General features: G+C 50.0%; 9 protein-coding genes across 9 annotated transcripts; 6 read left to right on the top strand and 3 right to left on the bottom strand.

Annotated features, from left to right (window-relative positions):
• The first annotated feature begins 1,074 nt into the window (after positions 1–1,074).
• Positions 1,075–4,332, top strand: abp2 (putative ARS binding protein Abp2). The gene is made up of 2 exons (XM_020204847.1): positions 1,075–2,287; positions 2,360–4,332. The coding sequence occupies exons 1-2, from the start codon at positions 1,559–1,561 to the stop codon at positions 4,043–4,045; spliced, it is 2,415 nt and encodes an 804-aa protein (XP_020057500.1). The 5' UTR covers positions 1,075–1,558; the 3' UTR covers positions 4,046–4,332.
• A 56-nt stretch (positions 4,333–4,388) lies between these two features.
• Positions 4,389–5,702, bottom strand: ASPACDRAFT_1854559 (uncharacterized protein; the record flags this gene model as incomplete). Its single annotated transcript, XM_020197393.1, has 3 exons — positions 4,389–5,225; positions 5,366–5,418; positions 5,598–5,702. The coding sequence occupies 3 exons, from the start codon at positions 5,700–5,702 to the stop codon at positions 4,805–4,807; spliced, it is 579 nt and encodes a 192-aa protein (XP_020057501.1). The 3' UTR covers positions 4,389–4,804.
• An 807-nt stretch (positions 5,703–6,509) lies between these two features.
• ASPACDRAFT_58895 (uncharacterized protein) lies at positions 6,510–8,712 on the bottom strand (the record flags this gene model as incomplete). The annotated part of the gene is made up of 4 exons (XM_020203396.1): positions 6,510–6,945; positions 7,047–7,134; positions 7,811–8,567; positions 8,620–8,712. The coding sequence occupies 4 exons, from the start codon at positions 8,710–8,712 to the stop codon at positions 6,510–6,512; spliced, it is 1,374 nt and encodes a 457-aa protein (XP_020057502.1).
• Positions 8,713–10,559: 1,847 nt separating this feature from the next.
• On the top strand, positions 10,560–11,113 carry ASPACDRAFT_41424 (uncharacterized protein; the record flags this gene model as incomplete). Its single annotated transcript, XM_020200936.1, has 2 exons — positions 10,560–10,768; positions 10,843–11,113. The coding sequence occupies 2 exons, from the start codon at positions 10,560–10,562 to the stop codon at positions 11,111–11,113; spliced, it is 480 nt and encodes a 159-aa protein (XP_020057503.1).
• A 532-nt stretch (positions 11,114–11,645) lies between these two features.
• ASPACDRAFT_1866447 (ketohexokinase) lies at positions 11,646–13,170 on the top strand. The gene is made up of 6 exons (XM_020197875.1): positions 11,646–11,782; positions 11,845–12,241; positions 12,296–12,454; positions 12,510–12,571; positions 12,628–12,738; positions 12,816–13,170. Exons 1-6 carry the CDS (start codon positions 11,736–11,738, stop codon positions 12,985–12,987), a joined length of 948 nt encoding a protein of 315 aa, XP_020057504.1. The 5' UTR covers positions 11,646–11,735; the 3' UTR covers positions 12,988–13,170.
• A 401-nt stretch (positions 13,171–13,571) lies between these two features.
• On the top strand, positions 13,572–15,137 carry ASPACDRAFT_115725 (ribosome biogenesis protein BRX1). The gene is made up of 2 exons (XM_020195919.1): positions 13,572–13,823; positions 13,904–15,137. Exons 1-2 carry the CDS (start codon positions 13,591–13,593, stop codon positions 14,745–14,747), a joined length of 1,077 nt encoding a protein of 358 aa, XP_020057505.1. The 5' UTR covers positions 13,572–13,590; the 3' UTR covers positions 14,748–15,137.
• A 247-nt stretch (positions 15,138–15,384) lies between these two features.
• ASPACDRAFT_77006 (uncharacterized protein) lies at positions 15,385–16,929 on the top strand. The gene is made up of 2 exons (XM_020204848.1): positions 15,385–15,553; positions 15,616–16,929. The coding sequence occupies exon 2, from the start codon at positions 15,635–15,637 to the stop codon at positions 16,727–16,729; it is 1,095 nt and encodes a 364-aa protein (XP_020057506.1). The 5' UTR covers positions 15,385–15,553; positions 15,616–15,634; the 3' UTR covers positions 16,730–16,929.
• A 1,347-nt stretch (positions 16,930–18,276) lies between these two features.
• ASPACDRAFT_51114 (Rab family GTPase) lies at positions 18,277–19,243 on the bottom strand (the record flags this gene model as incomplete). Its single annotated transcript, XM_020202435.1, has 5 exons — positions 18,277–18,407; positions 18,464–18,544; positions 18,624–19,013; positions 19,179–19,182; positions 19,223–19,243. 5 exons carry the CDS (start codon positions 19,241–19,243, stop codon positions 18,277–18,279), a joined length of 627 nt encoding a protein of 208 aa, XP_020057507.1.
• An 885-nt stretch (positions 19,244–20,128) lies between these two features.
• ASPACDRAFT_25704 (putative Chromo domain protein Chp1p) lies at positions 20,129–22,965 on the top strand (the record flags this gene model as incomplete). Its single annotated transcript, XM_020199360.1, has 4 exons — positions 20,129–20,905; positions 21,023–21,895; positions 21,955–22,289; positions 22,386–22,965. The coding sequence occupies 4 exons, from the start codon at positions 20,129–20,131 to the stop codon at positions 22,963–22,965; spliced, it is 2,565 nt and encodes an 854-aa protein (XP_020057508.1).
• Between the last annotated feature and the right edge of the window lie 373 nt (positions 22,966–23,338).

The raw sequence follows: 23,338 nt of genomic DNA on the forward strand, positions 1-23,338 counted from the left end.
GTATTTTAGTTATATTAATAAGACTAGGTCCTTCTATCTTGCTATATATACAGACTATACTTATATTAATCCATTCGAAATATTTTAGTTTCTTATTTTAAATTATATCCGCTGCTAACGCCCACACCAGCGGGTTATGTAGTACTTGCTTATAAAAATAGATTAAATCTGCCGGCTTTAAACATGCTTGTATCTGCAACTTATAATTTATAACTTTAATTCTGTAGTTATTTTTTATATACGCCGACGCTTCTATTTCCGACTGCAGCTGGATTATCTTATTTATTACAGAGTAGATAGATATTGTCAGAATATAGATTAAATTCCTACTGTAAAATTATAATATTATTATAAAATAAAAATTTTATATCTAATGTGAGACTGCTGATATAGACTTAATATTTAGAGAAGACTAGAAAATCAACGGGCACTCCAGCGGTATTAAAGTAAGATATATAAACTTAATTATATACAGTTTAAATAGATTCTATAACCCGTACTAATAAGTCCAGACGAACTTTTAGAATAATAGTTACTTTCTTCAGTCTTTACTTTCGGAGCAATCCGAGATCGCTCAGACATTATTTAGAATACGTAATTTTGTGCTTTTTCTACACTCCGGGCTGCTTAGTAAGCAAAAAGCAGCGCTAAGTCGGATCTAAAGCGGAAAGGGAAAGTCGCTGGATTTCCGCAGCAATCCAGTTCGTTAGTTGATCAGTCGATTCTTGTGGCCTAATTGCTCAGGCGACCGGCGGCTAAAATGCTAAGGGGTGCATGTGATAGGGTGTGACTGCGTGACAGGCAATCGAATGTTCACTTCAAATGAATGCAATTGAATGCGAATGGCGGCACTGAAAGGCACTGGAAGGCACTGGCCCAGGCATCAATTTCCCCCGCCCTGAGGCCACAACGCTAAGCCTGGAGAGGGATCGAGGGGAGACCCGAAATAGCAACAGTCAGCTCCTCTCAAGTTCCTAATCTATCATCGGGCTTCCTTAAAGCGCCGCCGTCGTCCAGCCACCCTCTCTCCTCTTTTTCCCTCTTTCCCTTTCTCTCTTCTCCTTCTTTCTCGTCGGGCGCTTGCGAACAACAATGTTGTTTGATCTTTTCGGTCGCTGTTGCGATGATCCTGCATTGATTGCTCCAATGCCGTGTCGCTAATTTCCATCCATCCATTGCTTGCTTAAGTTTGTATATACCTACCTACATACGTACAGCTACCGTACGTTATCAACAATACCACTGCACCTCACTGCACCACCTGCAACTAGGTACTTCCTCCGGTTTGAGCGAACCTATCACGAGGATCCGATCCCTCCAATCGCGCACTGCAACTATTGGGCTGGCCCCCGAAATACCCCGTGCTTTTACAACCGCCGTCTAATAAGACTTGACTTTATATTTTGGCCCGTTCCAGCCCTCGATTTGAGACCTTCCCGCTTCCCTACTATACTTATGCATTCCATCTTGTCTTGTCAGTTCCGTCGCCTTTTCATTGATTTCCAGAAGTCAACACCGGTAATTCGGTTTAGACCGTTTTTACCAACGCCCTATCAAAATGGAAGCTTCGTTTCCAAATGTAATGAACCAGCCGGTCCAACCAGTTCAACCGGTCCAGCCAGACCGGACGGAATTAGGGCCTCCGCCGATGATTATCCAGCAGTACGCCAGGTATCCTGCTCCGGAGCCTGGCTTACATAGCGCATCTTCAATAGGTAGTGCTCGCAGTCAGATTGCCACCTCCAAATCGCCCCCTCTTCACCGCAAAGCCACCCCGCGCAGCTTACAAGCATCGCCAACCGCCCCACGCCCTGGCGTGCCCCCAGCACTAGCACCGGCACAAGTACCAACTCCAGCACCAGCGCCAGCGCCAGCGCCAGCGTCAGCGCCAGTGCGCCAAGCACCCTCCTTGTCTCCTCCCCACTATGACTCTTTGCGCCAGAGGTCTACTCGAGAACAGATGGAATCGGCTGAGACCCGATCTCTTCCGTCTCGCGACATCACGGACGCAAGCATCGACGATGCATACATTATGTTTATATTCTATTGTAATCCGAATGTCCCTTTGTCGATGGACACGTCGGAGTTACGAAAGACCTTCAGATGCCCTCCACGGAGTGATGGAAAGAGCTTCAGTATATTTGCGCTTTACGAACTGATCAAGAAGCTGGATTGCAAAGAGTTAAAGACATGGATTCAGCTGGCTATCGAGCTGGGGGTAGAGCCGCCCTGCATGGAAAAGAAACAAAGCACGCAGAAAGTTCAGCAATATGCAGTGCGACTCAAGGTCCGTTCCGTGATTATATTTTTGATGCCTTGTTTTGTACCAAGAAAAAGTTCGAGCGCTAACTTCCGGTAGCGCTGGATGCGTGCGATGCATGTCGATGCCTTCTTTGAATATTGTCTAGGACACCCTCATCCTTATTACACTCAGCTCCCGCCTAGCGGTATTATAAGCGAGAGCCGGGATGGGGTACCACTCGAGGAAGATCTTGCCTTGCGAGCGCTCGTCCCTCAGTGGAAGCCAAAACGCGGGCGAAAGCGAGCCGAGCTCGAGGCGATGGAAAAGGCCGCCAAGCGACCACAACTTGACACATCCATGAACGTGATGAATCCAGGGCCCTTTTCCGGGCAGACCTCGACATTTCCCACCAGCGCTATTCCATTCAGTGCATTTCCTGATGAGATAGAGTCGACTGATCCGTGGATGGGGAATGCGCATACATTTTCAACTGAGGGTCCATCTGTGACTCATGCTCCCCAGCAAAGTCAAGATCTGCGTTGGAGGCATATTGAACGCGATGCTTCGCCCAACGGCTATCCTCATTCTGCCATTATTCCCAGAAGTAATCATCAATCGGAAATCTTCATTCAGCCTGCAGAGCCACGCTCAGCAGTGACACCATCCACTGGTGAGAAGACACGCCCCAAACGGCGTCATGGCCCCGCTGTATCATCTGCCTGGCCTAGTAACAATGGGAGCAATGGAAAGACGCGGGGCCGACCTCCCAATCGAGGAACAGTGTCAGGCCCATTTTCATCCTTCCCAGTGAATCCTGTCCGCTCCGAATCTACCCATCAAGCAAACTCCGCAATCCGATCATCTCCTGCCATTGTTCTCGATCAAGAGCACACTAACCGGTTTAGTGACTCACCATACCAGCAATCACCTACACCATTCAATTTAGGTCCCAAACCGAATAAGCTGCAGCTCCAGGTTCCACAGCACCCGGGAGGACCTGTGCGCCTCGCGACACCGCCCACCTTGGCGGTAAACGGAGTCCATGGCGCCTCTGGCATGATGAAAACAGAGAATAACCAGCGCAACGGGACTCTGGCACCGCTTTACGACTATGCTGGCAATGTGGGTGTCACCAATCCCTCTTCTTATGCCAATCGCAACCTCGTGCAACAAACAGAGATTACAGCGGACGACGTTGTACGTGTTCTAGCAGGCGAGCTACTGCGTGGTAGGGTTGTCGGTCGGTCTGCTCCTCTCAGTGCGGAAGAGGGCCGGGGTTTAGCATCATCTGTTGTCTCAAGCCTCACGCCCACATACGCGAAGATACCAGGCGGTTCAGCGGCCCTCATGTCCGCGTTGCACCTGGGTCTCGGACACCAATTCGGCTATCCCGGAGTCACCGAAAGTGTGATGACCATCCACATCGAGATGATGCCTTCGGCTTCCTCCACTGCACCAAGCGTGGATGGAACCCCTTCAAATCACGTATATACGATCACTCACGAGTACAAGCACGGGCTACGGTTCTCGACCAAGGTGACTTACGGAAACCTCAACATTGGCACATCGGACAGTAACAAGTTTGAAAGCTCGTTCCGGGCGACGGACGAGCTGGACAACAGTATTGCGGAGCTGGACAGCATCACCGATGCTGAATTCGACGTGGAAGGCGCGGATGGAAACGTCTCCGAAGCCACGTGGAGGCAAAGGTACCTCAAGCTTCGTGCGCAGATGCAGAAGAAGGAACGGTCGCTCTCTAATTATAAACGCAAGATCTTAGAGTCTGTAATGGCAGACCTCTAAGCCGGCGCATCCTCAATTATCTTTAGCCCCCAGCAAGGTTTCAACTGTGATACCCTAAAACATGATGTAAGCTCGACAGGCAACCACTGCCTGTCAGTTCTGTGCTATTTGGACATAACACCTCTGCCGCGTATACTCCGGGTACGAAGCTGGAGTGATTCTGTGTTATTTTTGGGTTCTGTTCATTCGTTTTACTGATACCCTTTGAGCAAACTTACCTTGACATGCGTCTACTTACTATAGAATTTGACTTCTCTACTTTCCAATGCATGCTGGTATTTAACAGCTTCAACCGACTTTATGCATTCACGATGTTTTCCCGGTAGATGAACCATCAGCAAAGCCCATTGCTCTTCAACATGCTATCAACCCGGGTTTCACATAAAGAAACGTCGACCAAAGCAAGGCTTGCCATTTACCGCCCACCAAAGGAGCTGATGATCTCGAGAGCCGCGCGTGTAAAAATTCCAATTAGGACAAAGATAGCCCCTGTAAAAATATCCATCCTCAAATCGAAGAAGCCTCTCAACCGAAGCACAGACAGGCTGGAGGTCACCGCAGTCCGAAAACGAATCACAAAAGACCTGGAGACGACATAGTACCGAACGCCCTGCAAGAACCTAGATGCTCAGCCTCCAACCGAGTCTTTAGTCTGCTTCACCACAATCATGTTCCTTAAACAGCCACCTACTGGTCACGATCGTCGAAGCCAGCCTGGTCCAAGCCCAGCGTCTCTTTGCCAGCCCCAGTCGCCCCATCTCAGTTTTCGTCTTCCATAAGTATCTCCTCATCAGCATCCTCTTTCTTGATGGTCAAACCATCATCATCAACATTCTCGTCCTCCTCCCCATCTTCCTGCTTAACAGTCTCATCCCCGGAATCACTCATCCCAACCATTCTATGCGCTCTAGCCACAGCCATCTCCTTCATGAGCTGGCCTTTTGTCCTCTTTCTAGCCAGCAGGCCACTCGTCTTCCCCTTTCGACCAGATATAGCAGCCGCAGTAGCAGTTGGGCTCTTACGCTTGCGACTCTTGCCTGCTCCTCCCGTCGCGGCGGCCTCAAGTCCATCGGCTTCGTCTTCATCAGCGTTCTCATCGTTGGTGGTTTTCGAGGTAAGATTGCTGCCCCCCGCTGGAGCGATGTTGTTTGCTTTCAGGAGACGCTCGTAGCGTTTTGCGCTGGTTCATTTGTTCGTCTATTAGCTCAGCTCTCTCCTTTGGGAAGATGTATTGTGTGATTGATAGCTAATGGAATGGAATGACTTTTGGGGCGAGGTGACGGCGAAGAAGGGGGGGAAAGGACTCTCTGCATCACTTACGCGGCTCCTTTGGTCACAATGTCGCATTCATCGGCGACGTTAGCGAAATCAATCTATCGTTGTTCGAGGTGGTGGTTTGTCAGTTAGGAATCTTGGGGATCGGTTTTGATCCCTGAGTTTGTGTTGCAGGGATGGGACGTAGGGACTGGGAGTTGACGGTATAAGGGTCGTATTGAAAAGTACCAGATGAATGGGCCCAGAAGTGGAGGGGTGAGGACAGTAGAGGACTTACCTTGCCACCGCCAGTGGCGTTGCGGATGCAGCTAAGAAGGAACTGCACTTGATCATCTGCGGTGAGGCGAGGCGCTCTCGGTTTCGATGGTGTGTTTGGCGCCATCTTCTGCTGAGATCGCTCCGGTGGGTGTGTTATCTTCGATATGTACGGCCGTGGTGAAGAGGGGTGGATGATGCCTTGAGGTGCGAAGGTTTTGATAGTGGAGTGGAGATGAGGAATGATCTGAGGGTAGAGGAGTGTAGATCGGTAGGATGAGAAAAGGCGAAGCGGGGGAGAGATCAATGTAAGATACCTGGGAAGTGAGTGAGAGAAGGATCTCTTAAGACCTGGCCCAGTTGAGCGAGGAGTTGCAGCAAGAGTGAAGAGAACAGAGCGAGTCCAAACAAATTGGGGGAACTGTGAATGAAGTATCAGCTTGACGTTTATTCACTGGTGGAACACGGTCCTGATTCCTAACACAAGGACACAAGAGCTTGAGGCCAGTGCTTGGAAAACCGCTTTTGGACAATTAGTGAGACAGTCTGTTGAGCAGAAGAAGGAAGGCGCAATGGCAGTCAACTACTTTTTGTACTGCATGTCCCACATATCATCCCTTCAACCTACTATGAAGAGTCTGGACTGCAGAGGCCAGGAGCATCAGCGTTCCTTCCCCAAGGCCATCAGTGTGAATAAGTGACAAGAAATGGAAATCAAAAGACTGCACATGAACTGGATCCCATCCCCAAAGTTGCTGGAGCTAATCCCTCGAAAGAGTCAACAACACAAGATAAGAACGGAAGATTCAAGACCCCAGCAACAACGGTCGAACACCACCCCATCTGCCTATATATCAAAATCTCATCAGCGCCAAAGCAAGCGGATTCTTCTTGCAAGGCAACGTACCAGTATCGTAGACCGTTCAAGGAACACTTAAACGACCTCGCTTCCAAGATCAAGCCTATCTTGGGTCTCAGGCGCAACCACAACTTCCACCTTGGGAGCAAACTTGGCACGGGCAGCAGCGCCCTTCTTGCGATCCTTTGTGTTCGGCTTGGTATCGACATCCGACCCAGCCTGAGCTTCATCGGAGTTATTCGACTCAGCGGCCCCCTCGGCATTGGCCTTGGTTTTCTTTCGGGGGTTTCCCTTCGCAGGCGCCTTGCGTTTGGTCGGGGTAGTCAGTTCAAGGCCGGCCTGCCCGTTCTGAGCATCCATGGGACCGTTCCCTCCAGCCAACGCGCTATCTATCTTGGTGGGGCTTCCAGTTGTCTGGGTGGCTTCGAGGTCAAACCCATAACGCTTGCGCAGGGCGCGGAATCGGTTCGCGGTGGAGGCAACATTGGTATAGCCAAGGGCAGCGGCCACTCTGTTCAAATCGACCTGTATAGAATGCTTAGCGATAGTAGTGAGAGAACGCAAGGAAGAAGAGAACTCGCCTGTCTGTCAGATGTCATGTTCATGACACACTGGACAATGAACTGAGCATCAATCTGAGGAATTTCATCCTCGGATTTTGCCTGTTTGGCGCCAGGCATGATGATTGAGGCGAAGTAGACTGGAACTTAGAAGTCAGGTTTTGATTTGGACTGAAGTATTGGTTTTGACACGGTAGCTTGTATGATGGTTGAGGAAATCCTAATAGAAGGACCGTTTGGGGAGGGGATGTGTGCAATGAAATGAGGACGGTTGCTGGGAAGGGTATGCAAGACAGATGGTGAGGGAATAATTCTGGTCCTCACCCTTCTAGCTGGCTGAGAAGACATGAAGTTGAAGATTGGCTTACTCTAGTGAAATGGTTTGAATCAGAGTCGTGTGCTAATGACTTGTGGGGGTAGTGGGAGATATTAGAACTGATAAGGGGGTTGTCGAGGGAGGATTGCAAAGAATGGAAACAGTTCAAAGCAAGGCCAGATGTGAAGAGAGGGTCAGTCTCAGTCAAGGCAGATCTTGATCACATCCAGCAAACCAACTGTCGTAACACGCGCACTACAAAGTGACGCACTTATGTTTTGTAATTCCAGGAGGATGCAGTTGCTATACAAAGTAACCAGAAGTCATCTTGTTAGTGTATGTGTTACTATTGTAGTCCGACCAGGAGAGGAACAAAAGCGCAGAAAACAAGATGTATGACTTGGGCCACGAGCTCATCAGTTGCATTCAAACATGATAGCATACAACACGATAGTGATAGCGATAAACCAAATTCCCAGACCCAACCCTAATCTACTCACTCGTAGCATCACCATCCTCTCGCGGCTCCTCCTTGATTTCTTCTTCGACCTCCATATCCTCTCCCACTATCACCTGCTCCGGCTGTATCTTAGGCCACCAGAAATTGTTCAGGTGCTGAGCTCCGAAGGGCTCGTGGTAGAATGGCTCGGGCTGAAACGCAGGTCGAAACTCAGCTTGAAGCCCGGGCTGAAGTGCGGCTGCAGATGGATACATGACCGGGTTGCCTGAGCTGGCAAACATAGAAGTGTACGGCGCAACAGCTGGTGGGATAGTCGACATTGGGAAAGATGTAGTCAGAGGGATATCCACCAGCGATGGGACGTGCTCATCGTAGGGCTCGGCTTTAAACATAGACTCCAGGCAAGGCTCGAAAGTAGCCTCCAGAGGTTCGTGCTTTACCTCGGGTGTAGGAAGAGGAGAGGGATGGTATGGTAGTCGCGCAGCTGGATGAGTAGGCGGCATCATAGGAGAGAGCGAAGGACCAGGAGTTGGCATCATCAAGGAGGAAACATGCTCGCCGTAGGGAGCTGAAAATCCCTGGTTCGCCACTGGCTCTGAAGAAAGGGATAGAAGACTCTTCTGGCCGTTCTCGCTGGGCAAACTACCCTTGCTCGACTTGGTGTTGTCTTTCTTAGCACGGGGAGCCCGGGTTGATGGAACGTTGCCCTCCATCTGCTGTCTAAACCGTGAGTATCGCATCCGTGCAGCGTGGCCATTGGAGATTTCGAGATCAGAGGCTACTAGGTTCCAATCAACCTAGCGAGTTGTCATTAAGATGGAATCATCCCTTCTGGGCTGAAGTACAAACCGATCTAAGATCCAACTGTTTGAGGATGGCGTACAAAAATTTGGACGCCGGGGTGTCAGTCGGCACGGCCTTGCCACGTTTTGGATTCTGCATGGTTGAGCTTGGAGAGAGAAGATGGGGCGTTCTTTTGTAGAAGCGTAGTCTTGACACGAAGTATGTAGATGATTCCTAGAAATCTGGAGAAGTGACTGAGAAGTTTGCACCTTGATGCACGTAAGAGGATGAAATTTATAATTCACGATCCTGGGTTAGAATTGATCATCAAGATAATCTAGCCACACAGCCGCCACCATACTGCATTACCGACAAAGATTTCGGCCATTCTGAAAGGAAGCCTGCGGAGCCTCTACAGTTCTCCCAACAATGACGCAAATTTGGTAGAGAGCTTCTGTATGTCGGCTAGTGGCATGCTGCAGGTGACAGCAGCCTCATTCGCTGGATTTTTTAAACGTGCATGGAGCATAACAACCCACGTTTAAGCATAGAAACTACAAAGAAAGCGTGTACAAGGACCTTGTTTTTACACCATATCCTTCTTACAGCCTGCGAGTAGGGTTTCACTAATGGTAGCTAATGATCACGTGGTTCGTTATACCCTGACTGAACACACCTTTGGCTGACGGATAGAGGATAAAGACTGCGACAGCTGGTTCACCAATTCAGATCAACTAGCAGAGCTTGCAAGAGCTGAAAGAGATACTAGATAGTCTCGTTCGAAGGATCTTGTCTGTTCCAGACTTAATTAGATTGCCAAACAACCGAGCTATCAATGCCACCTTTTATCTAACCATCTGAAGGGCCAAATTCGAACGCATCAGTAGGTCAAACGATAGATGATTCTACCCAACAGACTTAATCTGGTCAAAGGTAGCTGTCTTTGATCTTATTTGTAGGTGCTACACATCGAATATAGATCTCCTTGTTATGTAACTCTTTACCTTCCAAACTTGAGCAATGCAGCGTTAAATAGAGCTAGTCATTAGTCGTCAAATTTCAAACACTGCTTTGACTCTCGAGAAATAGCGAGTATGTCGACGGCAGCAAATTCGTGCTTGTTAGTATGCCGGATGGAGGCTTTCTTAGAATCATGGATTAGGTCGCCTTTCAGGATCAGCTAGAGAAAGACCCATATTCTCCCTTATCATACTCTCGTCCAGAAGTTCAGCCTTAGAGACGACCTCAAAGTCAAACCCTCCACAAGTACCCAACTATGCTCATGGGTCCATGGTATAAACATCAGTGAAATACTAGCTTAGTGCTAATCTCCGAAGAATCCTACTCAAGCGCGGCAACTCCCAAGTCTTTACTACTAGCTAGTCTCTGATATGGCGCCCTATCAAACAGATTCCTAGATATTAATCGCTCTCAGCATGCTTCCCTTTGTTTTGATGTCGAGAGCGAAGTAGTCTTCATCTCATTACCACCCCCATCACAACGCCCAATATCCTCATATGAGTAGATCAGTCTTTGTCCGGATGAAGGAAGACCAAAATAAGAACATCATCATCCAGCCAGCCAGTTCAACTGTAAAGTTATTCAGCTACATCCACCACCTACATAGTAAGCTCGGGTAGATATCCGATGAGCGGCATCGACCACGCTTTGCACAGCTTTATTCCGCTGTGAAAAAAAGGGCGGCAAATGTCGATGACATCGTTCATGCCGACATGAAACGAGGTGAGTCAGGCTAGGTTGCGCTGAAAATAACATTCTGATTTATTCACTTGTCGATGCGCAAGGGTCAGCAGACCCTGGTTACTGTATGCGCTGCCGCACTAGGCCGGGGCTTCTTTGTAATGCGTGTTTCTCTTAGATCCTATCACTCCCCTCACCCTCCCCCCTCTCCCCTAACCCCACGCACCCACATCTTCTTAGAAGTTTAATCTAGCTTTAAGTCTCACAAACACTCTTCACATACTACTGTTTCGACCTGTATCACGATGGCCAGGATCACTAATAACTCGAAGAGAGCTTCCCCTAAGGCACGCTCTACCAAAAGGCCGAGGAATAAGGCGAAGAGACTCGCTTGGAGCGAGTCTTCGGAGCTGAACTTGATGTTAACTATAGCTTATGTCAAGAAGATCAAGCTCACAGAAGAGGAATGGAAGGAAGTTGGTGACAGGATTGGTGGAAGCTGGAATGCCGCCAGGTGAGTTTCCTGTCTTCCATGCTTGGAAGATATCTGCTATGTCTCGCTCTTCCTGTGTCTGACCGGTCATGAAGACAGAGATATGGGACTCGCATGAGCCATAAGTTTCCCGACTGGAAGCGTGGTTCGAGGGCGGACAAGGAACTACTCACATCCTCTGCCAATTCGCATGGATCTGTGGACGCTGGGGCTCAGTCTGGCGAAGCTGACACCACTATGCACGACCATGATGACAACAACGAATGGGATGATTGCACGTCCGAAGGTGGCGATATCGAGCCCGGAATTCCTGAGGAACAGACTCGTGCTGACCTAGCCGAGACTGGAGTTGGCCGTGTCTGTTGAGGTAAGTCGTCACTCTAAGCATACCTAGTCGCGGCTTCTGACGATATGGTAGAGAAGTCGTAACATGCATCTACTTAAGTCGATCGATGCCATTCTCTAGTTTTGTGGGAGCATCCTTCTATCGGTCTCTTGCAAATAGCGCGAGCATACCCATTGTTTCCATTTTGATCCAGATCGAATTCTCAGTTCCTGAACTGTCTGTGTCCAAACATACCACTATTGACTTTCAGTTCGATACTTTTGACTCTTCATACTCCGCATGTTTTCCCTATGGCCACTGTTCTGTTGTCGAATCTGCTTCGAAACTGTTCAATTGTGGTCGGTTTGATCTTCTACGACTGTGATTTTTCGGAGAAGTTAGAATCACGTTGCGACGAAAGGAACACCTTGGTATTGTATTTTAACGCAAATTTGCACTGTCCTTTTGTGCCTTGAGCTTGGAGAATGGGGTTTTCATTAGGGAGAGCTGTACGATGATGTCGACAGTGGGTCATGACTAATCCCACGGCAAATCAAGGTCAAGCTCCTCTCAACGCTGGCGAGGCTCGTGCAGTACTTATTTAGGCCTTTTCAATGTAATCTAAGCTTGTGTATACCCGACAGTAGATAATCAAGTAACAGGATGTCGCTCGTTGCGGTAGGCGCATGCTATCTAGACACGATCCTAACGTGGGTGGCTTTGGATTCTCTCCCGGTCAACGGCCCGATCATAACTGACGTCAATATATCAGGACTCCCCATTACCCTGGAGAAGATGAAAAGCTTCGTGCTTCCAATATCTCTCGTCGGAGAGGGGGCAACTGCCCCAACACGCTTGAGGTTCTGCAGCAGTTGGTTGCTCACGGCTCATCGACCGCGCAACTATCATTGAACCTGGTTGCAATCCTGCCCGCCAGCTCATCGGCTGCTTCGCAGCAGATCCGGGCGGCATTTGAACCGCACGTGAACCTGGATCACTGCATCTACCGAGAAGATCTAACAGAGCCTGCTTCGAGTTACATCTTCAAAAGCCAGGCGACGGGGAGCCGGACCATTGTCAACTACAACGAGCTTCCGGAGATGACCGTTGATGAATTTGTCACGATTGCCAACACTTTAGGCCCGACGATTTCGTGGTTTCATTTTGAGGTTTGCGGATCATCTAGAGGGCTTCTTGCTTGAGACTAATGACATGGTCTATAGGGCCGGATACCTGAGGTCACCCTGTCCTGCATCCGTTACCTGCGGCAACATTTCCCCTCGGTCAGAATCAGCGTCGAAGTAGAGAAGCCAGGACGGCCAGGGCTGCAGGAACTCGCGGAGGAAGCCGACGTTGTTTTCTATTCGAAGAGCTGGGCTCAGGTACACACATTCCCAGTTCTCATGTCTCTGCCGCAATCGAGGCTGACAACCGTAGGGAAATGGGTATAATTCGGCAGAGCAATGTGTTCAAGAACAATCGTCTCTGACAAAGAAGGCGTATGTTCAAGATTCATAAGCTTTCTCATGCTCCATATACTGATCTTTGACGCTAGCTCGCTTCTGTGCTGCACATGGGGTGAACATGGAGCAGTAGCCTTGAGTACTGCTACCAAAGATGCGATTCATCAGCCCGCATACACCGCGCCAGACTTTCGTATCGTGGAGTAAGTGGAAATCAAGTGGCTCAATGCGCCACGACTACTGTGTTAGACTTGTCGCGTCGGTCATTGACTCTGATTAGTACAATAGGTGCTGGCGATAGTTTCAATGCCGGCATGCTGTACGCGCTTCTCTGTCAGCGTGATGAATGGAGTTTGTCGCAAAAGCTAAGCTTCGCAAACCGAGTTGCTGGAATGAAGGTATCCCAAGAGGGCTTTTCAGGGCTTCATCGTGCACTGAGCTCTATACGTTGAGATGAATCTCTGACTAGCGTGGTATCTGCATCATGGCGCAATTATTTTGCAGGGCGACAGGGAATCGTTCAAAGCCGTCTTGAACCGGCTATAAGCGTTGAGACTACATGGAGCGAAGACTTGATCCTACTACAGAGAGAGGCAGAAATCGCCGATACACATGGCAATGAAAGACATTGAAGCTTGGGTATTGTGCTCTCGGAGTCAAGAGAATAAGCTTGAAATCGACCTCGATTGTACTGAGAAGATGCCAGCCATTTCTTGATTCAATTGGGAGCAGTGATGGCAATGATGAGATGAAGAGTAAGTCGTGACAAGAGAATCATCAAACTTAAGGTACGGCTCATTGAGTATGGAGCCAAATGATAGTATGAAAAAATTCAGAGCACTGCATATGAATGTGAATAGCTTCGCAAGGTACGGAGTAGACTAACCAGATAAGGTCTCCGCAGTCCACAAAGTGGTGAGAGTGTGGATATAGTCACGTGATGTTAATCGCCAAAGGCGGTGTAGACCAAAAAATAATTCTGCCCGGAATCCTCTGAATTTTGCGGGTGATCAACAGATTCGGACTTTCACAAATCACAGCATACCGCAATCACCATGGCGTCCGTCTACAAAACCGTTTCGAAGAAAGCCGCCCAGCGCATCGCTCGGGAGCAGGAGCTCGATGAGGAGGATATTGAAATGGAGGAACTCCTTGCTGACGCCGACGATTCGAGCGACAGCGAAGACGACGAGGAAATCACTACTGAAGCGGCGAAGAAGCAGCTTGCTTCTGGGTTCATGCCCAAGACTCGCGTCCTGATGTTGACCTCCAGAGGTGTAACTTATCGGTGCGTTCTTCTACATCTGAGCCTGGGAGTTGAGGGACAAGACTCCAATTGCTAACCGTGGATTTTTACTTCCTCTCTAGCCACCGACACCTGCTCGCAGACCTTGCCTCTCTTCTCCCCCACACTCACAAGGAAAGCAAACTCGACACGAAAAAGAAGACCGCTGGCTACAACCTCCTCCTGAACTCTCTCGCTGATCTTCACTCTTGCAACGTTATCTTCTTCCTCGAGGCTCGTAAGCAGGGTCAAGATCTGTACCTCTGGCTTGCGCGCCCTCCCAATGGACCTACCATCAAATTTCACGTCAACAACCTGCACACCATGGCCGAGCTGAATGCCGGTTTCAGCGGAAACTGCTTGAAGGGCGGTCGGGGTCTCGTGGTTTTCGACCGCTCGTTCGACGAGCAAGGCCCGCTCATGAGCTCCCCCGGCAGCGAATACCGGGGTTTGATCAGGGAGATGATCCGCGGTGTCTTCTGCGTTCCCAAGCGTGGCGTTAAGGGTATGAAGCCGTTTGTTGACCGCATCATTGGTGTCTTTGGTGTGGATGGCAAGATCTGGATCCGCGTCTATGAGATTCGGGAGTCTGAGGGCGAGAGCAAGAAGGAGGAGGCCAAGGACGCGAAGCCCGCTCCCAAGAAGAAGGATGGACAGCCGGAGATCTCTCTCGTCGAGATTGGACCTCGCTTTGTCTTGACGCCGATCGTGATCCTGGAGGGCAGCTTTGGCGGTCCTGTCATCTACGAGAACAAGGAATACGTGAGCCCCAACCAGGTCCGCCGTGACATCCGCATTGGCAAGGCCGCCCGCCACGCCAACCGCAGGGATGCCGAGACGGACCGTTTCGCGAAGCGGTCGAATCTGGGATTGGGTGACGGCGAGAAGAAGCCCGGTGCTCTGGACACACGGCACCTGTTCGCATAATCGGTTTTCTGTTTCGCATCGCTTTCTTCTGTTATTTCTACGCCCTATTAGACTCTGATATCCTGAAGGGATGTATATGTATTGATGTGGGGGGGTACATTCATGGTTCTCTTTCAAGGCGTCTGGTGTGACAATAATAAAAGTACTTGACGTTATCGTTCAATTTGCGCTCATTTCGATGAATCCCCAATGCATTTCATGGCTTGCCTCTATCAGGCTGTTGCCATTAGTAACCCTTCTGCATATGTGTACTTGCAGTCATTGTGTAGAGAGCTATCATATTGGCTTTTTCCAAATTACCAAATTGCCCCAGAGATAGGGAATAAGGGAGTGTATACATCATATATGACTTACAAGCTTAAGAATGTCGAACAGCTCATTCCCTGCCTCCTTTTGGTATCCATATGTACAAGTGCATTGGGGTTTTGAGATAAGGGAGGGTGAAGAGGAAGGCGATTGTGTCAAGTGACCTGACGTCCGCCTCTCCTTATCGCCTCGCCGGCTTCCCCCATCGCCGCGACTACAACTCCTTAACAGACATCATGGCATCTGTTTCACTCCCCAGCCCCTCGTGGCTGCTTGGAGCTTGTCCTGTCCCTGACGCTATGGCAACGGTCCCTACCCGTTTTTCATCTGTTTTGGTAATCCCCAGAGGTGGGGTCGCGATCTAGGTCCGAATCTCTATTGCGACAGCGGCCGCAGGGGTATTGAGCTTGCAGCGACGACAGCTCTGTCCTTGACAGCGACATTTGTCATCTAATCTTCTACAATCCACTCTCGAAACTCTCTTAGAAATATTACAATAGGTATAATTCTTCCAATGCAGAGATCGGCCTTAACGTTCAGATGGAGCTGACACCGTATGAAGATAGCCATAGTCCAGAACCATGTCCTTCAATATACTAGCCGCGGAGCTTCTGCTCCATATATTCCGCTCCTGCGAAAGTGTCACCGATGTCATAAACCTTGCCTCCACGTGCCGTCGATTGCACACTGTTTTCCACCGATCCAATAAACTACAGATCCTTTACGATGTCGCGGAGCTCGAGTTTGGCCCGCTAGATGATATCATCCAAATCGTGACTCAAAATACCAGCCAGGCAGCGCACGTGTCGCGCACCGCACCTCTGACCGACCCCCTTCTCCGACAGATCATATATATTGGGTGCGTGGCCCAGAAATGGGAAGCCATATACCCTCTCAAAAAATGGAAGCTGGATTTCGAGAACCGCCGGACGCTCTCCGACGAGGAGCGATTCCGGCTCCGGCGCGCGATTTACCGTCTGTGGCTGTATCATCGCGCCTTTCACACGCACGACCACAGCCGGTTCACTCGCACTCTGCCCCATATCGTCAGCGAACGCGCGCAGTTGCTGCACAACTGGTCCACCGCCGACTTGGCCGAGATCGAGGATGTGCGCGCGATCATCGGGGATGTCGTGCAGAACCACATCTGCCCCAGCAACGGGACCATCCAGCGTAAATTCAAGAAACGATACCCCGAGAGCACCCACCAGTTGATGTTCAACATTCATCTCAATTACCCGACAACGGCGGCGGCGGCGCCTGAAGCACCCACGGGCCCCCAGAGTCTGTTCGCGAAGCCTTCCGACCTGGTGACTGAGCGGTACTTCCACACTACTCATCCGAGCAACTTCGAATCTTCGGCCAAGTACAAATCCCGCTTCCGGAACGATTTGTTCCATGACCCCGGATCTGAAGGGTGGGGAGATGAGATCCCGCACTACTACGTCGTGCAGGACATGATGAAGCTTGATCCGGGTCAGGTGCTGTGGCTGCGGGATCACGCCCTGCTCAAGGAACAGGTCGAGGCCTATGTGCGGGACATGGGCGACTGGTTCCGGGATAATGGGGAGACATTCGGGGACACCCTGGAGTGGGTGATGAAGGAGCGAGGCGAGGATATTGGGGAGTTTCGCGCCGCCATCGCCGATCGTGGGATTGGGGTCGTCTGGGATTAGCAACGGTGCTGTCTGGCTGCCGAATCCATAGACTATTGTCTGTGTCTTGTCGTCTACAGTCAAATATATGCCCCTTGGTAGACGGCTTTCTCGTATGCGGCTTCCCCGAGACAGCACCCTTCCAGGCGAGCCAAGCGAAGACCATGTAGCATCTACGCATCCATAGACCTTCCAGCACGAATCCAGACCATACATGACACCCTAAGTCTTGGCGACCCTTTTTCCCAGCCCATGACCCGAGGGTGAAATCAATCCTAAAAACGCAAAAACATCCAACATCGGCTAATCATCAGCCATCTCCTGTACATCAATCCCATATGCCCAACTCTAAACCCCAGCTCCCGTCACTTCCACGCGACACACACGACACCACTGAAAATGAAGAATTAAGCTCACTACGAAACACAGGGCATCCACTGGTAACACCCGAGGAGGGGAGTCCGCGCGTGCGACTCGACTCGAACACTTGTTTAGAAACGGCCAACCCGTCCCATCCCTCTCTCTCTCCCTCTCTTCCCCCTGATCAGCCCACCCTAAACCGTACGGGGAAATGGAATTCGGCAGAAAAGAGCTGAGGCTGAGCCCGCTTGGAACCGGGGCTAAATTTCCCAAGTGGAGTGGAGTCCATTTGTTGTGTGTGTTCTTTTTTTGGGAGGGTTGCGGGTGATTAAAAATGGGGCCGGTCTTGGTTTTTGGGGGGATTGCTGTGCGTAGGAAGAGGTGTGTGGGAGGGATGGCTCTACGTGTACTTCGTATACTGGATTGATAGCTTGAGTGGTGGAATATGTAGGAGAGTATAAAAGACAGGCTGGGATTTGATTATTATTGAATTGCATAAATGCATCCAGCTAACGTGTGGAAGATGGAGCAGGAACGGAAATGCCTCGTGGGGCTCCCGCGGTGAGGATGTGGGCCGCTTCGTTCGACCATGGTCTGGGACAACTGGCGAGGCCGGGAAATAAGAAGACGTATTATAGGCGGATGGACGCGATGCTGTGAAATTCTCGCTCAGGGTCTCGGCTTTTGGGATGGTAGCCAGTTGCAAGGTAGAGAGGACGGACAATGGCTTTCTGTGTTCAGAATTGCTTCCTCTCCTCCCTTGACTAACTTGCTCTGGGAAGTCTACACGTCATTGAGGGGGGCAAGCCATATCAAGGCTTCAAAACCTGGTGGGACAGATAACATGCAAGGGGCAGAACGCAAGGAAGATTCACAAGAATATTCAATTTCGTCATCTTTAGAGTATAGAAAGAAAAGCATGAGGTGCAAACCACAGAAACGAAAATCGAAAAAAAAGAATAAAAAGTCGACGACGGTAAAAAGGTGCCAGAAACAAGGTGTCGGGAGTATTGTGATGTCCAGCAAACACCGCCATACCATGTCCATAACCCCAAATGCCATTCCTAACGACGTTCCTCTTGTGTATCATCTCCAGGAGGCTAAGTAACAGACAGAAAGAGAGCTCAAGACCGTTCAATTATCACATCACAAAATAAAATCGTTTCGGTTGGGTGGCATGTCACACATTCCCCGATATCATGGTTTCTTTAACAGCATCCCTGCTTGGTCTCGGAGGTATCCGACTGCTCAATCCTCACCATGTCGCGACGGTCGCCCAGGACGGTCTGGCCCGCGTCACCGCCTTCCAGAGCCTTGCTGGAGACAATGCGGTAGATCTCTGCAAAGAGGGTCAGCGTCAAGAAGCAGGCGCATGGATGCGTGGCGAAAGCGTACCTGTGAGGATGTTCTGGAAAGCAAGCTCGACGTTGCTTGCGTCGAGAGCGGACGTTTCAATGAAGGAAAGGTTGTTCTCGCCTGTTGGGATATCATCAGCATACTAGCCCGCTTGACAAAGGAGCATGTCCAGCCCGATGGACAAAGGACATCCACGTACTGGCAAATTGCTTGGCCTCTTCCGTGGGCACAGCGCGCAGGTGTCTCAAATCGCTCTTGTTACCGACCAGCATGATAACGATGTTAGAGTCGGCATGGTCGCGAAGCTCCTTCAACCACCGGTTGACATTGTCGTAGGTTTGGTGCTTGCTGATATCGTAGACGAGCAAGGCACCAACGGCACCACGGTAGTAAGCGGACGTAATGGCACGGTAACGTTCCTGACCAGCAGTATCCCAAATCTGCGCCTTGATCGTCTTCGAATCGACTTGGATGGAGCGGGTTGCAAATTCAACACCGATGGTGGATTTGGAGTCCAGGTTGAACTCATTGCGAGTAAATCGGCTCAAGAGGTTGGACTTTCCAACACCGGAGTCTCCAATAAGGACAACTGTTCAGAGAAACGAAGGAAGTCGTCGCACGTTAGCCGAGATCCTGACACGAACGCGATCTCCTTGATAGGGAACGGTGACGAGAGGCGACTGCGGGGGGGGGGGGGAATAAGAGTGGCAACTTTACCTTTGAAGAGGAACTGCCAGCGACATTCGTCAATTACAGGTCTGCCAACGAGTAAAGGATTAGATGAAAGGGGTCACTCACATCATACTCGTCGTTAGCCATAATGGGTATTTTGTGAGCTCGCTAAGCTCTGGTACAGGTAAGATTTATAGAACGGGGAGAGTTTCCGATGTGGCCGAGTCAAAGGGGGGGGGTTGAGTGTGTGGCAGGCGTTTCACGGGAAAACCGACAGCAGTTGAATCTCACTTTCTGCAAACGAGGGGCAGCAGTGCTCTAATTAGTACTTCACTACCTAATCTCTGCAATAATAAAGAGAAGAGGGAAAGAGAGAAACACAGCAGGGCGCGCAGATAAGAGTCTTAAATCCACAAAGCAACAAGAGCAACTTACCGGGAAAGTCTAAGGGGTGGACACCGGGGAAGGGAGATTAGGAGGTTATCCAGACGGCAGATGGACTGGACTCTCTCTCTCTCTCGCTCCCCGTCCGTCTCTTCCTCCCCTACCGATTCCCGACTGGTTTGTCGCCTCTTCGGGATTAGTGTCCTTATCACGTGATCCATTATCATTATCGTCCCCAGCAACAAACTTGCGACTCGTCCCCAGTTGTTGATACCTGAATATCAAGTGGATGCAGTGTGCTGCACGCCGCAGGGGGTTCCCGGAAGTATCTATTTACTCACCCAATAAAGGGGATCGCCTCAACTCGCAGTGCTCAATCTCTCCACAAATATCAGCTACAACTCTTTCTTCCGACGACTCATTAGCCTGCCATATTAGGAAACCGATCTATATTCCGACCGGTCCCCACAAGAGACTACCCGTTATTCACCAAACTCTCAGAACTTAGGGAAGCGTTGCTCAATGCATCCAGATCCATGTTAAAATCTCACCTAATTTGTTCCAAGTTGGACTGGCAATCACCAGCTCCCATGCACTAGAAACGTTCCAGCGCTGTATTCATTCTGGCCTCACTTTGCAGAAAGTAAAATGGTTCCCCGCCAAGAAGATGATGATGAGGACGACATTTCGCTCACTTCGACGGTTCAGAGTGAGCCAAAATCGGAATATGAAGTCGAGCAAGTCCTAGCTGAGCAGCGCTTCGAGAACGGTGTCCGCTATCTGGTGCAATGGGCTGGCTATCCTCCTGAGAGAAACTCCTGGGAACCTGCCGATGCCTTCAGTGGTGGGCAGACAATCCTCGGCTGGCGTCGGAAAAAGAGAGATATCCTAGCAGGAAAGTGCAAGAGTTTTGATGTAGATGCCTGGCTGCAATATATGGAAGACTTCGAAGAAAAGAGAGAGGACCGCAAGCGCAGACGCGAAGCCAAGAGACGAAGGCTAGGAGCATTAGCTGCTCATGATCAACGCCGAGCATCAGATGGGACAAGCAAAGTTGCGCAGAAAACTGATTCACAGCGACCTCTACAGAAACCTTTGTCTCGACGCCATTCCAGCGGCCCAGGAGTACAGGCACAGAGGCGCGTTCCCCAGGAAGTACCTCCGCTCTTGTTCGGCGGTGGCAAGCCACCTCAAGCTCATCCGCAGCGTCGGAGCTCTCTCCACGTGAGCACGAGTATGAACTCGGGCAAATTGTTAGTTCGGATCCTATACGGTCCGGATAGAAGGATGATAGGCGCCGCTAGGCTTTGTGGCCTCGAGTCAAGGATAAGAGCTCAGCTTCTTAGGCACAAGGGAGGCCACAGCCTTGACATTTGGTTTCAACATGTCTGTACATTGGATCAATACCAAACAATAGCTCCGAATGTGAGTGCCATGTTACGTGTTCATTGGTCTCAAAGCACTTCAACTCAAGCCCACCTCTGCGTTTTAATCTATAAACCCAATGGCATGGCTTGATAACTGATCTTGACCGACTTCCAGGCAATGGGCAGAGCCTATGATGTTGGTTGGATTGAAGGATATGACGATACCACACCCGATATCCGCCTAATGTCACAAGACCTCAAGCAAGAAAATACTGTGGCTATATACAACTTTGAGAGAGTGGGGCTGGCGTTTCTCGCTTACCCTCCCGATTCACTCGACTTTCGAGATCTGAGCAATGTACGCAAGGACATCCCCGATGTGTATCTTCACATTCATGTTAGAGAATCCCTGAATTCCATTGAGCAACTTCACACTAACACACACGTTCAAAACTCAACCCCACGATATCCTGAAACCGCGATTGCCGGATCGGCCGAGAATGTGAATAGATCCGACCATTTGTCAAGCACAGAGGGGTATGAAGAGACCAGAAGGGAGTTTACAAGATCCATGAAAGTGGCAGATCGAACCGTGATAGAGAACGCTTCAAAACGTCACATGTCCCCTGACCAACACGTAGCAGAGGCTACTGTGAACGGGTCCAGCCTACCGAATTTACTCGAAGACATCAATACCGACCCTTTTCTACCTGAACTAGCTGCATTTGAAGCGATGGATTTCGATCATGAAGGGCCACCACCGGCTCTTCAACAGAAGAAATCTCTCACCGATGATGAGCTTAATCTGAAGACTATTTTCAAAAAACAATTTAAAGTGAATTTTGAGACTTTGGTCAAGGTGAATGCAGGGTCGAAAACTCAATTAGCAAAGGCACTATACCTTATGTACCCGGAAGATCCGATTCATGCCGAAGAGTTTCAGCTGTTGGCCGAGTTCCTCAAATATTACAATCCAGTCATATATTCCAGCCAGTATGAAGGGGACTGGGAGAAGTTTGCGCGGACAGTCTCTACCGGAGTCGTCTTCGTATGTGTCCTCTAGACCTGGTTCACTTCCCCTTCGCTTCTGATCTGACTGTTCAATAGTTCCACGAGAGCTTTGCGGCCTTCCACACACTTCCATTCCTCAAACAACTCCTCGGAAAATCCTCCGTCGGTTTTTGGAGCGTTTCGTTGGTCAAGCCGCTGCAATTCGCCGACCATCCTTCTCACTTTCAACGCATATTTCCCCACGGCTGCGTCATTTTGATGACCGAGGAATTCATGGTGCGTGAGCAGCATGGCACGATCGTCTTGCTTGCCTGGATGAACGATTGGATGAGGAAGAAGATCCCAGGGTATTGGAAGATGATGTTCCGCCCTGATATCCTGAACTGGGTTCTCCAGCAACACGAAACCAGTCCACAGGCGGATCAAGAAAAGTGAGTTCCTGCGACCCAGCAATCTGGCCTACCCTCTCCTTCCGACAGCAGCATCACGCGAGAGCTAACAATTATTCACCCTTTTCCAAAACCTAGTTGGTTGACCATGTACCGTCTGATCTCGCAACTCTGCGTCCCTTCAGCCTACGACACTGCCTCCGGCGAAGTCCTATCAGGCTCCACCGACGAGTACTTCGAAAGCAACGCCATCTCCCCTCCCGAACTCCAGGGCTACGGGTCGCGCACCGAGAAAGACATCCCCGACATCCCCGCCGGCCTGTCGCGCGCGCACCTCAATGCCGACCACCTGATCGAGTTCTTCGCCGGATGGGCCCTCGTCAATAATCATCTGTACCGCCGATTCGTGGTCGTCACCAGCCCCGGCCTGAGGCTCCCGCGGTGGGCGGAGTGGAACCACATCGAGCTCAAACACGGCGCGAGGGAATTCATCGAATCCTTCAAGATCGACTACAGATACTATTGGAGCAAGCTGACCGAGAAGCCCGGCTCGCAGGGCGGAGCAAAGGACCACCACAGCCATCAGGCAGCATCGCCTTACACGCCGCGTACTCCGCGCGGCCTTCGTGCGGCGCCCACTGAACACAAAGCTTCGAAGCTCACGCAAACCATGAATTCGGCTTCGGCGCAGTATAACTATCCCGAGCCTTACCACTGAAGCATCGCACACTCTGTTTCGATACTGAAGCCGATCGTGAATGTTATTTGTGGCCACAACTTTTCGGAAAGATCCTTTATTCTGAACAGAAAAAAACCTGAAAACAGCCCCTTCCCATGCAAATATTTGAAAAGGCTCATGTGATACATTTCACCGTGGAGTTGTTTTTGTTACAAATGTATCTGAGGAAGTTAGAAATACCCTTTGAAGCTTACAAGTCCGTTCCATTTTTACTGTTGAAATATCATCATCTGTTGGGTTTCGCTTTTTGAGGACCCCAAGGAGGGAGGAAACAGTACAAATAAGATCATGATATTCACAAGAGAATGCATATTCGCATATGGGAAATACAAAATAAAGGACTACTATGAGA

This window comes from Aspergillus aculeatus (genome assembly GCF_001890905.1).
Source record: "Aspergillus aculeatus ATCC 16872 unplaced genomic scaffold ASPACscaffold_5, whole genome shotgun sequence".
NCBI classification, from domain to species: domain Eukaryota; kingdom Fungi; phylum Ascomycota; class Eurotiomycetes; order Eurotiales; family Aspergillaceae; genus Aspergillus; species Aspergillus aculeatus.

Bases quoted from the DNA above. Each gene is read 5' to 3' on its own strand.
- abp2 (XM_020204847.1), top strand. From the start codon at position 1,559: ATGGAAGCTTCGTTTCCAAATGTAATGAACCAGCCGGTCCAACCAGTT. The intron at 2,288-2,359 runs GTCCGTTCCGTG...AACTTCCGGTAG, and splicing joins AATATGCAGTGCGACTCAAG to CGCTGGATGCGTGCGATGCA.
- ASPACDRAFT_1866447 (XM_020197875.1), top strand. From the start codon at position 11,736: ATGTCGCTCGTTGCGGTAGGCGCATGCTATCTAGACACGATCCTAAC. The intron at 12,242-12,295 runs GTTTGCGGATCA...CATGGTCTATAG, and splicing joins TTTCGTGGTTTCATTTTGAG to GGCCGGATACCTGAGGTCAC. The intron at 12,455-12,509 runs GTACACACATTC...TGACAACCGTAG, and splicing joins ATTCGAAGAGCTGGGCTCAG to GGAAATGGGTATAATTCGGC.
- ASPACDRAFT_115725 (XM_020195919.1), top strand. From the start codon at position 13,591: ATGGCGTCCGTCTACAAAACCGTTTCGAAGAAAGCCGCCCAGCGCATC. The intron at 13,824-13,903 runs GTGCGTTCTTCT...CTTCCTCTCTAG, and splicing joins TCCAGAGGTGTAACTTATCG to CCACCGACACCTGCTCGCAG.
- ASPACDRAFT_77006 (XM_020204848.1), top strand. From the start codon at position 15,635: ATGTCCTTCAATATACTAGCCGCGGAGCTTCTGCTCCATATATTCCGC.